This window comes from Eptatretus burgeri, chromosome 4 (genome assembly GCF_056783735.1).
Source record: "Eptatretus burgeri isolate ZD-2024b chromosome 4, Ebu_testis_v1, whole genome shotgun sequence".
NCBI lineage: Eukaryota > Metazoa > Chordata > Myxini > Myxiniformes > Myxinidae > Eptatretus > Eptatretus burgeri.
Window position 1 is genome coordinate 8,406,414 of NC_140964.1, and position 16,613 is coordinate 8,423,026.

The following is a 16,613-nucleotide window of genomic DNA, read 5'->3' on the forward strand; positions in this document are numbered from 1 at the left end:
ATAAGAGGAAGAGAGAGTGTTGTGGTGGTGTTTTAATAATGTGTTTTAATAATGTGGTGTTGCGGTGTATTTAATAACGTGGTGGTGATTTGTTTGAAATAATGTGGCGGAGAGGTGTTTTTAATAATGTGGTGGTGAGGTGTTTTTCATAACATGGTGGTGAGGTGTTTTTAATAATGTGGGAGTGAGGTGTTTTTATTAACGTGGGGAGAGGTATTTTTTTTATCAACATGGCGGTGATTTGTTTTTTATAACGTGGCGGAGAGGTATCTATATATTAATACTGAAGGACCAATTTTTTGTTCCTCCAAGCGGTCGCGTCACGTTTTTCTCGGTACTGTGACCTGGACTGAAAGAAACTTCGTACCTGTAAGTGTGCATCGCACATAGTGGCAAAAATCAACTTTCAACTCGGAAGCAGAATAAACACTTCGTTTTACATTCGTTTACATGGCGAAGTGTGACGTCACCGCTGAGAGTCGTCAGGACGTCATGACATCATCGGTCATTCGGTGATGACATTACCTCCGTCGTCGACAGACCGTTACCGCTGAGAGGTGCAATTCCACTCCTCGAAAATAGCGTCTGCAATGTAAAACCCTCTTCTGCACATGCTGACAACCTCAGAATGTGAATTTCACACAAAAAATGTAACAAGAAACATTGTATCTTCTATATATTAATACTGAAGGACCAATTTTGTGCTCCTCCTCACGGTCGCGTCACGTTTTTCTCGGTACTGTGACCTGCACTGAAAGAAACTTCGTACCTGTAAGAGTGCATCGCACATAGAGGCAATAGCCAACCTTCAACTCTGAAGCAGAATAAACACTTTTCATTGAGACGGGGGCGAGGAGTGAAGAGGCGGGGGCAGGGGGTGAAGAGGTGGGGGGCAAGATAAGCAATTTTTTGGGCGGGAGTAAGCAAATTGAAAGCGGGAGACGGTGGGGGAGGGAATGGGGCGGGGGTGAGTGGGCGGGGGCTGTGGTGAATAAGGCGGGGTTGAGTGTGAGGGGTGGACAGGGGGGCGGGGCCCGGGGACAAGTGGGGTGGGGAATCAAGAGCCGGGGGCAGGGCCGGGATAAGTAAATTTTTGGGTGGGGGTAAGCAAATTGGAGGCGGGGGGGGGGAATAGGGCAGGGGTGAGGGATGAGTAGGCAGGGGCAAGCACGCCCTTTCCAGTCCATGTCCCTCAAGTGTGGGTTAGCTGGTCAGGGTGGTTGAATGAACGGAATTCGTCTGTGACGCGGTTTCTGCTAGTTAAAATGATTGTACCATCTTTCTCCATCGATGTCTCGTTAATATTGAATACACACATTTACATATCTGGGATGTGGACTCACCTGTACTCCCTGGTCCAACTGGGTATAAATGATGAAAACTCAGGATCGACAAAAGGATAAAATGATTGATTCAATGAATGTTTTGAGAGTCGTGCACCAAGACATGGAGTAAAAAATGGTGTAAATCGCTTCAATGTACCGCATGTCCGTTGTTTCGTTTTTCTTGGGTTTACTTTTTTGGTTTATTGTTTCGCCTGTTGGGGAAGGAACCAGCAATCCCCCACGGGGATATTTTTTACTGCAAAGTTTCCTTCCCACACTGGTGGGATTTTTTTTTCTGTTTTCTCGTGATCTTTGACAAAATAACAACAAATAGAAGTAAACTAGAGTAATTCGACTGGACGCAGTCGATGGGTCTGCCTCCGCTCTCCCGCACAAACACTTGAGTATTGACATATTTGGCCCTTGACCTTTATCATATCTGGCCCAAAATCTAATCAGTTAATTGTCCTGTCTAACTTTACCTTTGTACCAAGTTTGATGAAATTCTGTTCAATATTTCTTGGGTTCGGGCGTAAACAGTAAAATGTCAGAGTTTGACCTTGACCTTTGACCCTCGACCTTTATCACATCTGGCCCAAAATCTAATCACTTAATTGCCCTGTCTTACTTTACCTTTTTACCAAGTTTGAAATTCTACAATTTGCTTCTTGAGTTATCGCGTAAACGAAAATGCGGACAGACGGACGGACCGACAACCCGGAAACATAATGCCTCGGGCACCCTTGGTGCGGAGGCATAAAAAGGACGCGACTTCAAAAAAGTAAGTGAGCGGGAACAATCAACTGGTTTTTTTTATTTTATTTGGCCTAAACACAAATTTCATTATGGGGAGGACTCTATGACGTCATTCATGAAGAGTTAAAGGGTCCGCTCTGGAGAGTGAGGAGTTTGGTGTTTGAAACGCTTTAAATATGGTGTGTGCTGCTCCCTTGCTCGACACTCAACATTTAAAAAGGATAGAGAGGGAGGGGGAGGAAGGAGAGGAGGGGAGGAAGGAGAGGGGGGGAAGGAGAGGGGGGGAGGAATGACAGAGGGGAGGAAGGAGAGAGGAAGGGGAGGGAGGAGAGGGTGGTAAAGAGAGGATGGGAAGGAGGGAAGGGGTGATGGAAGAGGAGGATGGGAGGGAAGGGGAGGGGGGAAACTGGGGAAGGAGGAGGGGGAAGGAGCTCAATAACCTCTTTGCTCAACAAGAGCGACGAAACAATTTCCCTCCATTTACAGAGGTGTTTTGAATTGTAAGCAGTAGGTATGTTTTTGCTTCATACACATAAATTCATGGGGGGTTTTTTTTGCCTCCAGAGAGGTTAGTTGCCTATACACCGCCCAAATAAAGGTATGCATCAGAAGAACGTGATGTATGCTTGGAACAAGATGACTGGAGGGCAGGTGCTCTGCCAGTTCAACTGATATACCTAAGGGCGTAGCCAGGCTGAGGCAGACGAGGCAGTTGCCTCGTCGCTCATTTCCTGAATTATGATCTGGCCTGAGCCCTCTGGCCATCTGAGCTCCCTGGGGAGTAAACTATCAAAGCTACCCGGCAGTGCTCTGAATACTCTTATCTCCACTCCTATCACAATACCTAAATAGGTATTGCTCCTAAATCGCCTCATCGCTTTTGGACCTCTGGCGAGGCCCTTGTGAATTTAATACCAATAAACAGTCACGATTAACAATGAAATCAGTGTACTCACAAACTCCACAAAGTATGTAAAAAGGTGACAGCCAGACGAAGGTTTCAGCCCAACTATCTTTATTTCCACATTCACCCATAGATCGTTAGAAGTAGAAGAAGAAACAACACCAACACCAACACCAACACTCTTCCATGAAAGTTCATGTATACCCATTTAAATATGTATGATCAGCACGTTACCTCGTGATACACACTTGTCTCGTTCCTTCTGTTTGGTTCAGATTCTCCTACAAGGTGGAATATGAAAACTTCAAACTCTACCTGACATGTACGTGCTTCTTACTGACACTCGCACTGCGCCTCTGGAACTCCTACAAGTGAGTGTGTGTGTTTGTGTGTATGTTTGGGTGTGTTTGTATGTTTCGATTTTATTTCTCATCGACCTGTGCTGGAGGCTCTACTTTGTACCGACTTGGTTCCGTGCAGTTTGATCTGGTTTGGATAAGTGTGGTGATAATTCCTTTCAGTGTGCTGGTTATGATGATTGTGTTTAAACCAGATGGTTAGGATGTTTTAACGAGGTGATGAGGATGTTTTAACCAGATGATGAGGATATTTAAACCAGATGATGAGGATGTTTCAACTTGGTGATGATGTTTAAACCAGATGATGAGGATGTTTCAACTTGGTGATGAGGATGTTTAAACCAGGTGATGATGTTTTAACGAGGTGATGATGTTTTAACCAGATGATGAGGATATTTAAACCAGATGGTTAGGATGTTTTAACGAGGTGATGAGGATGTTTACACCAGATGATTAGGATGTTTTAACGAGGTGATGAGGATGTTTAAACCATGTGATGATGTTTAAACCAGATGATGAGGATGTTTCAACTTGGGGATGAGGATGTTTAAACCAGGTGATGATGTTTTAACTTGGTGATGAGAATGTTTTAGCTTGGTGATGATGTTTAAACCAGGTGATGATGATGTTTTTACTTGGTGATGAGGATGTTTAAACCAGATGATGATGTTTTAACTTGGTGATGAGGATGTTTAAACCAGATGATGATGATGTTTTAACTTTGTGATGTTTTAACTTGGTGATGAGGATGTTTAAACCAGGTGATTAGGATGTTTTAACTTGGTGATGAGGATGTTTAAACCAGGTGATGAGGATGTTTAAACCAGGTGATGATGTTTTAACCAGGTGATTAGGATGTTTTAACTCAGTGATGAGGATATTTAAACCAGATGATGAGGATGTTTAAACCAGGTGATGATGTTTTAACTTGGTGATGAGGATGTTTAAACCAGGTGATGATGATGTTTTAACTTTGTGATGTTTTAACTTGGTAATGAGGATGTTTAAACCAGGTGATGTTTTTACTTGGTGATGAGGATGTTTAAACCAGGTGATGAGGATGTTTAAACCAGGTGATTAGGATGTTTCAACTCGGTGATGAGGATGTTTAAACCAGATGATGAGGATGTTTAAACCAGGTGATGATGATGATGTTTTAACTTGGTGATGAGAATGTTTAAACCAGAAAAAAATTAATTTTACTCACATTTATAATGTAATCACTTGTAAATTAAGTCCGGTTGATGATTACGACTCCTGCCATCTCTCCAGCGGTTGGTGAAGAATTAGAAAGTGTTTATTGAAGTTCGAGCCGACGTTGCTTTAACATGACGTCGATGATGGCAAGTAGAAGAGAAAACATGTTTGTCGTCGTCGTCGTCGTCGTCATTCAGACAAACAAACGAAATTCGCTTCACTCAATAGTCTTGGTGATGTCGAACAAACATCATTGTTAAATATTGACATGTTGAGTGACATGTGAATCACATTGAGAAAGGACTTGTAAGGAAAAGCGCTCGAGCTCCAAGCTGTGTTGTGGTGACGAGATCTGGTTCGGTGAACGGTGAACCTTGAGGTATCCGTGATGTCTATTGGCTCTGTGGGAAGGACTCCACTGATTGGCTAATAGTATTCACACATTTTCTTCATAACAACCTCATAAATACAACCCGTCATCGTTGATGCGAATATGAAGGGGGGGGGGGGGGGACAGGGAGGAAGGGGGTGAGGAGAGAGGGAGAGGGTGGGGTGGGGGTAGAGGGGTGGGAGGAGAGGAGAGGGGTGGGAGAGAAGAGAGGGGTGGGGGAGAGAGGGAGGGGTGGGGAGAAGAGAGGGTGGGGTGGGGAGAAGAGAGGGGTGGAAGAGAGGAGGAGAGGGATGGGGGAGTGAGGAGGGCAGAAGAGCGAGGAAGGGATGGGCAAGGAGAGCCATGATTCAGCAAATGCTGCTATACAATGGGGGAGAGGAAGAAGAGGGAAGTGAGGAGGGGGTTTACGAGAAGGTAAGTGTGAGGGGAGGAATTCTGGACTTGTATTTGGTATGGGAACTTGTGGAAAGTGGAAGGGAGGGGGGGTGGGTGGATGGTACAGGATTGAATGAAATGGGGTATGTTAAAACAGCACGCTAATGTAGTATGCGGATACTGCCCAGAGAGGTCCACAGGGGGTGGAGAGGGCTGGGGTTTGGGAAGAGGTAAACGTGATAGGAAGGTAAGGCAGCGTGAGGGGAAGGAAAGACAGTGTGAGGGGAGTGGAAGGGAAAGAAGGAGAAGGGGGAGTCAGAGAGAGAGAGAGAGAGAGTGAGAGGGTCAGACAGGGGGAGTGGGGAGGGAGAGAGAGAAAGAAGGAGAGGGTGGGTGAGGTGAGAGTTAATAGGGAGAGAGGAGGAGGGGGAATTCCAGCAGATGTGACACCCAGTTTAGTCAATCCAAGAGACGGCACACACATTGAGGAATCACCCTGCCTGTGAAACACCGAAATGACAGTTTATACCTGGGTCGGGATTCGAACCCAGGCTAGACAGCTTCGAGCGAGCATGCGTACCTGCTGGCTATCCTGCTCTGATCTGGCAATTCATTGCTTTGTAACCACTGAAAACATTTTTTACTCATTGTAATCCTCCAATTTATTTTGCCTTCCCAACTCTGGAGATGTCCCTACGGAGAACTGAGTTGCAGTATCACAATGGAAGCTCATAGAGATTGAAGGTTGAAGAGCGCTCACCAAGTGGCTTTAGCACTCAAGGAAGCACTCAAACAAAAAGGTTGAAGAAACTTTAAATAAATGAAACGTTGAATTTTTTTATGTGCATCCATCTATGTCAAAATTACTGGTCGTATCATGAAAGCAGAACGTACAAAAAGGGGAAATGTGTAAAATAAAATTGTACATTTTCAGTGGGCGAGCAACTGCCTGAGGCACCGCACGACAACACGGGGCCGATCGCAGGTGAGTGGAGCCTGAACTTTGTTCACGTCGATCGATATATTCAGTGACAGTGCGAATATTTTTGCCGTGTATGGCCATGGCTTGGAAACGAACAACCAAGCAGCTTGTAGAGTGCTTGCCAAGTGGCTTAAGCACTCCAACGGAATGGTTGAGAAGGAATGGCTGGCTTGGCAAGTTATTCAGGATTGCCGATTGGTCATATAAACACCATGCACCCGGAATGTCAAACAATGTCCGAATTGGACAAATTAACACTTTTCTTTTTTTTTCAAGCACTGCTGCTGAGGTCAATTACACAGTTAAAGTTTTGAAATTTGATTCAGGCGAAGAGATTCTCAAGGTTATGGCATGTTTGGAAATGAAATAAGGCCACAAACACTGGTGTCTCTGGGAAGTTATAAGCATTGCAATGTATCTAGCGATTTGTAGCGATGATGATCATACGAGTGGGGAAAGTGAAAAAAAATTTTTTTCATCATTAAGAAACAATTGTGGCCTGTTCCAAGTCAAGGGATTGTTGAGCAGGCCAAAAAAAAAATGGGGAATTAAGACACATGCAAGCTGACAGAGGGCTGCTTGGGGCTGATTGCTGACACCTTGATGAGGGATAATTAAATAAGGCCATTAATTATCTTGAAAGGTGGTGTTTAAATAAATCCAAACACCACTTCACAAGTATGCATACAGTTATTGAGCCAAACCAAGAAATGTGATCAAGGTTGAGTGGTGGTAGCAAGTCGAGATGGAAGGTGTTTATGACAGTTTGTTTCACCAGCTGTGGGGGAGCCGGTTGAAAGGCGGCGGAACGGAATTTTGTTTGTGACCATTTGAATTATTTACCTTGTCGTTTCAGGACCATTGATACTTTGCTGAACTTCCTGCTCGTCTGGTATTACTGTACACTCACTATACGAGAGAGTATACTTGTATTGAACGGATCAAGGTCAGTTTCAGAAGCACAGGCTGTGTGTTCACACACACACACACACACACACACACACACACACACACACACACACACACACACACACACACACACACACACACACACACACACACACACACACACACATACACATCGATATGCATTTGGGACACAGTCTGGAACCCTGGCCTTGCCTTGCAGCTTGTTGGGTTTTATCGATTCTGTCCCATCAAGGAGGGTTGGGGGACTGCAGAAGGATGTGATCAAGAGAGAAGAGACCGACACCGGGCATACACCGGAGGCCACTTAGGAGGTCGAGCGAATCCACATCGTCACAACTTCAGGAATAGAGGGTGGTGGGAAGAAGACGGATCACTAATAAGGAGATGGCTTGGTCCATGAGTCGTGATTCCTTGCTGTGGTCAGGATGGTTGCTTCAGTACTGGGGAGGGCTCTGTTGGGTGCAGCTGGGATAAGGAGATGGCTTGATCCATGAGTTGTGGTTCCTTGCTGAGGTGAAAATGGATGCTTCAGTTCCAGGGAGGGCTCCGTTGGGCAGAGCATGGATAAGGAGCCTGCTTGGTCTGTGAGTCATGGTCCCTTGTTGTGGTTAAGCTAGATATTTCAATAGCGGGGAGGGCTCTGTAGGGTGCAGCATGGATCAGTAGACTGCTTGGTCCATGAGTCTTGGTTATTTGCTGTGGTGAAGATGGATGGAGGCTTCAGTACCAGGGAAGGCTCTGTTAGGCGCAGCACAGATGAGGACACTGCTTGGTCCATGAATCGTGGCTATTTGCTGTGGTTAAGCTGGATGCTTCAGTACAGGGAAGGCTCCATTGGGCGCAGCACAGATGAGGAGATGGATTGGTCAATGAGTTGTGGTTCCTTGCTCTGGTTAACCTGGATGCTTCGGTAACAGGGAAGGCTCCATTGGGCAGAGCACGGATCAGGAGACTGCTTGGTCCATGAGTCGTGGCTTCTTGCTGTAGTGAAGATGGATGCTTCAGGGCAGGGGAACGCTCCGTTGAATGGAACACAGATAAGGAGACAGCTTGGTCCATGAGTCATGGTTCTTGGCTGTGGTGAAGATGGATGCTTCAGGGCCAGGGAAGGCTCCGTTCAGTTTTTGAGACATGTGAGTGGGCATGACGACTGGTGGCTGTGGTGCGTAAACGCGCACACACACGTGAATTGTGATTTCCACGTACACGTGCACAATTGTGATTTTAACACATATTATACATTTTATAAACATACATATTGATATGTGATCATACACGCATTATCTACATTATATGTGACATATGAAATATATTGTGTACACACACACACACACACACACACACACACACACACACACACACACACACACACACACACACACACACACACACACACACACACACACACACACACACACACACACACACACACACGTATGCGGATATTTAGAGATGTGGTAGATCTCCGTTCCATCTCCTGAGGTGTGGAGATAGCAGTAAACAACAAGAACTTACATGTGTATATATATATATATATATATATATATATATATATATATATATATATATATATATATATTTATATATATATATATATATATATATATATATATATATATATATATATGTAGGGTGAATATACTGGTTCTGGCTCACTTTTCCCCATGTAAATGAATGGGGGATTTTCAGCGATTCATATTTTTTTTTCCCCTAAAAATAAACCCCCTTTTTATCCCAAGGTATATTTATTTGTCTCCCCTTTTAACCTGGGGACACTTTTTTTTTTTTCAAATAATCCATGCAATAAGATAAAGATTTGTTCAAGTACTAAAGTGGTAATGTGATTTGTTAAAGGTGATTCGAAAGAAATATCTGAAACGTCTAAGCCTCGGGACACTCTTTATCAAATAAGCGATGCATATTGTTTTGCTCACTCATTGAACCTATAAAGATTTGTTCATTCTCAAATTCCTTCAATAGTTTAATTTTCTTTGCACAATAATCCCCATCTAAAATGTTGAAAAACAAAACATTTGAATCTTTATATTTTTTAAGATACCCCTTTTGTGCCATTACGAAATGATAAACTTCTCTTAATGCTCTTGTTTGACCACCTCCTGAGCCACATATCATTTTGAGATTATAGTAAATTGTTTTTTCATTGTTCAATTGATAACCATCAAAGTTTTCAGTCCATTCAAGGATATTCATTTTTTTCTTTACATCCTCTAACTTACTACTTTTTAAATTGATTCGCTTATTTGTTTTATTTACCTTTGTTTTAGTTATTTTTTCAATAAGACTTATTTGATATTTTTCACATTCATTATGTTTTCCATTTATATACCAAGACTGAGATTTTCTCCACTCTTTAGTTTGATCAATACTTGGTTTGACAATTTATATATTGCAAAAAAACGCGGCGGTAGCCCTTAAAAAACCCTAACCCATCTTCCCATCGTTAAAACACAATCTATTCTATTCACTCTATCATACAATATCCATATGGAACACAATCTATTCCATTATCTAAAATAAATCTCTTATCATCAAAGGCTCCTAATGCCTTTTTATTTATTTCTTCACGATATATGTTATGTTTATAACTTCTTATTGTATTCATTTTCCTATATTCTTCTTTCTTATTCATCAAACAATTATAATAATTTCTAAAAGTTATTGATTTCTTTATTACATATTTCTTTATTCCCTTTAACCTCTTATCAATCTGATCACCATACTTATAAGCATATGCCTTTGCTCTCAATCCAATAAACTCACTCATTACTTTTCCACCCAACTCATCCTTAAACTTACCAATAACCTTTTCATTCTTTGTGGAAAATAACTCACTCTTCTTGCTGAAATTACTTGTATCATATACTCCAATATTTTTCTTCATATCTTTATAAACATCATCAGTTTTTATATCTAGGATAAAACTATCAGTGTCCATATACAACAATGAAACATTTTCACCATACTCTTTCTTTAAGTCATTATACAAATAATCATACATCAATATCTTTGATAAATCAAGAACTGCTGTTCCAATATAAATTGGTTTATCCATTACAATACTTTCCTTTTTCATATGAATTGCAGAAAAGTTCTCTGAAAAAACCTCTTCTCTCTCAAAACTTGGTTTATTTATCAATCTCGAAGCTTCTTTCCAAGATGTTGTGAATCTAATGTTTTGCCTGTTTCTAACATTTTCCATAGTCTTTCCAAATACAGCATTATTCATTAATTTATAAAAGTCCCCTTCAAATTTTACTTTTGTATTTGCTCTCATATCTGTATTGAATTGAATATACTTTTTCACCCAAGGACTTTGTTTAAATTTTAAAACTCTATGAATTTTAGCTACTCTCAATCCTCTCAAAAACTGTTTTTAGCTTCTCTGATGCAAAACATATCCCTCTTTATCATAGAATGTTGTTAATAACTTTTCTGTTGATTTGCCTTTGATATTAAAACTTTTATGATAATCGCAGAACCATTCTTTCTTTGGGGTTTCTTTCTCACATGCAAAAGGAAGGTCTTTATGCTTATTATGAAGATTACTCGGGTACCTCAAATCAACTTCAAAATAATAACCTTCTTCTTCGTCATTCAATTCCTCTTGAGAAGAAATAACAATATTCATCAAAGCCTTTTCATAATCCTTTTCTTCCACCCACTCTAATTTACCATAAGGCAGAGATTGAGACATTGCCCATCCATACAAATTATTAGCATCAAAATACATCAAATAATTACTATCTTTTTCACGATCATAATTTGGAAGATATTTATTATTTGCTTTAGCATATCTTTTTGAACATACTTGTGATATTCCACCTCTCTTGGACTCTCAATCATCAAAAGCATATCAACATCACTGATTAAATCAATATCTTGTTTTGTCATTTTCAACATTGCACTCCAAGCTAAACCAGGAGCTGTGAAATAGTGGGCAGGATCTAATCCATAACAATTTTTATTATGACAGAGTGATCTAAAGGCTTCAAACACATCAGCTAACAATAAAACATCTGTTTTTAGATATAAATCATGATATTCTCCAAGGTTCTTTATCTTAAATATTTTCCATATTTCTTGTGCATGTTTATATTCCTAATCACTTATCTCTTCTTCATAAAGGTTATTATAGAAACTTTCTTTTGAAGGAAGTTGTGTTTCTTTAAATCTCATAAATGAATCCATATAATCATAAGGATAAATTCCCTTACTTGTAAGAATTTTCTCTATACTTTGAATTTCATTCCTTGTTTGAATTTCCTCTCTCGTGAGAATTCCTTCTTTAATCAGAATTTCATCTTTAATCCGAATTTCCTCTTTAGTTAGAATTTCATTCATTGTTCGAATTTTCTTTATAATTAGAATTTCATCTTCAGTTAGAATTTCTTCATTAATTAGAGTTTCCTCTTTACTTTGAATTCTCTCTTTAATCTGAATTTCCTCTTTAGTGAGAATTTCCTCTTTTGGAAAGAATGAATTAAGATTTGGAAAAGAGCCCGTGGAGCTTAGATTTGATGCGAGGTTGGCTAGTGGTGTTCCCATAAACTTGTAAGAATCAAGAAACCGAATACGAGTTATAGGTTTTGTGAATATCATTTTTGAAAATGAAATATACTTTTGACTTGTGTTTGTTATGGCAGAAATATTCCCTGGTGTTTTTGAAAGTTCATTTATAAATAGATGTGTATCATAGTTGGTGCTGTTGTGAAGAAAGACTGGAATAAAATAAGGTAATTTATAATTAAGATTACAACAGGAATGAGCGGGACCTCTATATTTACCAGTAAGATGACAATGATCCCTAACTTTAGACTCCTTAATTTCCCCCTCACAAATATGACAGATATTGTTCTTTCTAAATTCAAATTTTTCTTCTTTGGTTAATTTCATCGGTTCATTTGTTTCTTTCATTAATTTAGTGAGTCTTATTCAATCCTTTTGTAATCGTTTTACAAACTCTTGTGAAGCTTTTTTTCCACTATAATGTTCAAGTTTGTTATACTTTTCTCCAACAGATGATTTGATATAATAACAGAAACCACAAGGAATATGTTTTTGATATTTATTTGTATATGATTCTTTTGGATTAGGAGAAGCAGTATTTATCTTTTTAAGGATACACTCAAAATCAGCGTATATCACAAATGGGTGCATGATAGATTTATTATAATCTTCAAAAGAAATCTTTTCACCAGGTTTAGGCATTGTAATTACAGCTGATTTATGATTACTACAATATTTGAATGTTGTTCTTATCGTTCTTTTGTATGAAATGAATTAAGACATTGCTTACAAGGATATATTTTGTTTGCTGTTCTGAATACCTGAGAAGAGATTAATCTTGATAAATTATTGATGTATGTGTAATGTGAATTATTTCCAACACTAAAATATAAAAGATCAATGTGTGTTTCTTCATTTTTATAGTTGTTTGAAATTTTTAATATTTGAACTTTGTTTGTATCCGTTAATCCATATACATTAATAGAAAGATTATTCTTTTTCTCAAATTTAGGAATATCTGTTAGTGGCATTGGGAATTTAAAATCTTTAATGTCCAAGGTATTCTCATATTTCATATATTGTTTTACTCTTTCTGAATTACATTTTGGTGGATGAAAGTGAGCAAGAACAGACCAGAGAAAACATTTATTATCATTGTTCTTAATATTAACAACTGCCTTCTTTAGTTTTATTTCTTTTGGTAATTCAATATAAGAAGCTTTAAGAGGGTTTGATTTTAGAATGTGTATATCTAAAAAGATGATTTTTTTAAATATTGAATCCACTTCCTACCACTGTATTATCAACATCCTCCTCTTGTTTTGATAGTTCTTCATAAACCCCACTATTTAAAAAATCTTGAAATGATGTTATAAAATGAAGATCTGTTCTCACATAAAGAGTTTGTTCTTCATCTTGTCTTTTCATATTCATTTTCACTCCCATATAAAACTTTAAAGTTTTCATTTCTTTTAATGTCTTTTTAATAACTTTTTCAACATCAGGTTTCACTATTTCAATTGATTCAGCTATTGATGATGGACCGGGTTCTCCAAATTGAAAAATCCTTATTTTTATATGCCCTTTAAATCCCCCATCAGTGTTTTCAATATAATAGTCTCCCTTTACTTTAAACTCATTTTTCTTGTGTTTTTGTGATTGAAGATGTTTATTATAACTTCTCTTCAAAACATCCTTTGAGCAGATATCACAATATTTTCTTTCCAACTCAAGAGGAGATATTTTATGAAATATATTAAATGTGTGTTTGTTGGTTCGGAGGTGTTTTCTATAATGTTTATATTTGTGATTACAAACATCGCAGTATGTTGTATTCACCATATTTATATAATAAATCTTTGCTTAAACTAAAATTTTCTTGATGAAAATTTCGTTTATTTTACAGGTGAATCTGTGCTTAAAACCATTTTATCCTCCAACTTTTTCACTTAATAAATACAATGTTTCAAGACACAAAAGACAAGTTTCAATCAATCTCTTCATTTGTTAAAGATACTGAGAAATATGTCAAGGATGTAAAATTGAACAAAGATAAATATAACAACTATTGGATAAAAACAATTATGGTAAATAATATGAGTTCTTTTTCCTTCAGTGGAAGGGCTTTTAGTATACCTGGTAGAACATCAATTAAAGTATCTCTAACAAAAGTTTCTCCTCTCCTTCTGGTAATATATTCAAAACTAGAAAAAGCAATGAAACAAGAAAAAGTATCAAAAAACAAAAACCTTATGGATGAAGCTTTAGAAAGAAAAGATAAGACCATCTGTAATATGCAAGGAGAAAATTGTATTTTTTTCAACAGCCCTAAAGATGTAAATCCTGATGAAATAAAGGATGTTAATATATCAGGTGAAATGACATTTCGTTCAATAGTAGTTAACGATCATTTTAAAATTACCTTTTAATATAAAAAATGTTGTCGTTGAATCTGGTAATGAAAAAAAGTATATTGATATCGATGGTAATATTATAAAATATGAGTCAATATACAACTGAAAGTATAGAGGAATTTCAGTTTAAGTAAAGTTTTACTTTATAAATATGCTAGACTTTCCTGATTCTCCATATGACAAATTTGAGAATTGTCCTGCATGTGAAAGACGGGGATTAAACAGTCAAAAGCCTATAAACAATGTATATTCTGTGATTATCTTCTAATTAATGATAATAAAAAATATAAAAAGGAAAATAATTCTTTTAGATTTACACCAAAAATGAATTACTTTACAAGATTGATTAGAGAAATGAATGTAAAGTATGAGGGTGATAACACACCTTTCCTTACAAGGGAAGAAACTGAACGTATAAGAGAAATGTTCAAAGGATTGTTGTTATATATTATTCATGGATGTAATTTTCAGGGAAATATCAACACAAGATATTGTATAAATAAAATAATGGATTATCTTGAAATTAAACCTGAACTTAGGATAAAATATAGAGTTTCTAAAAAAGCCAACAATAAATTAAATAACCTGTTTTCCAAATATATAAATGAATGATTTTTTACCCATTTGGGAAAATAAGATAAAATTTAACAACCATAAAAATCTCCCAAATTCATTAAGATGTCTCATAGTTGGTTCAAGTGGATGTGGAAAATCTTGCTTACTTTTAAAGATGCTCCTCACTCCCAACTTTTCAGATTATGATAACTTAATAATTTTCACAAAGTCGAGTTTTCAACCAGAGTATCAACTACTCTCACAAGGTTTTAATGCTGGTCTTCAAAAAGAAGATATAATCGGTTTATTTCAACGTCAAAAAAACTTAAATGATTATAACATTGAAGATATAATTCAACTATTTTGTGATACACAGAGATGTAAAAAGAAATCAAATCCGATAACTTGTATTCTTCGTGATAATACGGATGATATACCGTCTCCCCAAGATTTGGATAAATCAAAAAAGAACCTCGATATCTTTGATGATTGTGTTGATGAGAGAAACCAAACGGTAATGGACAGCTACTACACAAGAGGGAGACATTCTTCTTGTAATTGTATTTATCTTAGTCAATCGTACTTTCAACTTCCTCATCGTTCCATCAGAAACGATGCTAATACTTTTATTTTATTCAAGTTAAATTCAATAGATATCAATAATTTTTGGAGAGATAATTGTTCTACATTATGTAGTAAAAAGAAATTTGAGGATTACATGAAGCACACGACTGAAAAATATAAATATATTGTTGTGAAACAAGATGAGATATTAAGGGATATATTTTTTGTTTTATAAACAATTACATATATAAATGACAACTATTATTGTAAATCTTGTGGGTAAATCTGCTTCTGGAAAAAACTTTCATAAATCAAGGTTCTTGTGTAGTACAAATGAGAATATTGTAAATTTACTTAAAAAACACCCCGTGATATGCATTGTATCAACAACAACTAGAGCAATAAGACCTGGAGAAGTAAAAGGTGAAGATTATCACTATATTTCAGTGGAGGAACATATGCGATTGAGGAATGAAGGTCAAATATTTGAGGAGGTTTCTCTTGGTACAACAAAATATTCACATTGTAAGAGTGAGTTAAGGAAACTAAAATCTGGTGGTCTTGGGATATTAGAAACTAATCCAGAAGGAACGAGACAAATTATTAAACATCTGAGCGGAGTGAAGATTTTATCATTCGGTTTTGATGTTGATGAAGAAACTCAACGCAAACGTATGAAAAGCAGAGATGCAAGTATTAGTGAAGAAGAAATTACAACTCGCATTAATGTTAATAAAGAATTTGATGAAATATTTAAAGAAAAGGATTTATTTGAACACATCTACTTGAATGATGAAGAAAAGGAAAATTTCCCTGTTGATCTTTACAATTCATTAAATGATATTTTACAATAAATAAATGGATGCAAAAGAAAGAGCAAGAAGATTTAAGGAACATCAAGAGTTGGTTTCAAAAGTTGTAAAACAACAGAAAGACATAAAGAAGAAACGCAGACAGAAACTAACGGGCGAAGAAGCATTTGAAAGAAAGCAAGAGAAATTTTTTAAACCACTTTTAAAAACTTCCCAAGAAAAAATGAAAGATATTTCCACAGTTCCCACAGTAGAATATACTCCTAAAAAACTTCAAATGTTAAAAGATTTTGATCAAATGACGGAGGAAGAATTAGAGCATTTAAGAGAATTAGAATATGATGATGAAGGTTTATTTCAACAACTGGAAGAGATTAATCGACCCCCTGATTATATTGTGAATGCTCTTCAAAACAATGAATATTCAGCGGATTCAAAAACCAAAGCTGGACTCATTCCAACAGAACAACCAGCAATATTTCATCTTGTTCAAGAAAAGGTATTGATATTTAATGATGAATT

At 37.4% G+C, this 16,613-nt stretch overlaps 1 protein-coding gene across 5 annotated transcripts in view; it reads left to right on the plus strand.

Moving 5' to 3' along the window:
- Positions 1-16,613, plus strand: part of LOC147027430 (transmembrane protein 120A-like) — a 148,398-nt gene that overhangs the window by 70,105 nt on the left and 61,680 nt on the right. For all 5 annotated transcript variants that reach the window (XM_085876845.1, XM_085876847.1, XM_085876849.1 and 2 more), the window contains 2 exons: positions 3,261-3,356; positions 7,146-7,235. In XM_085876845.1, the coding sequence (XP_085732971.1) occupies positions 3,261-3,356; positions 7,146-7,235 (186 nt within the window). The remainder of the gene's footprint in view (positions 1-3,260; positions 3,357-7,145; positions 7,236-16,613) is intronic.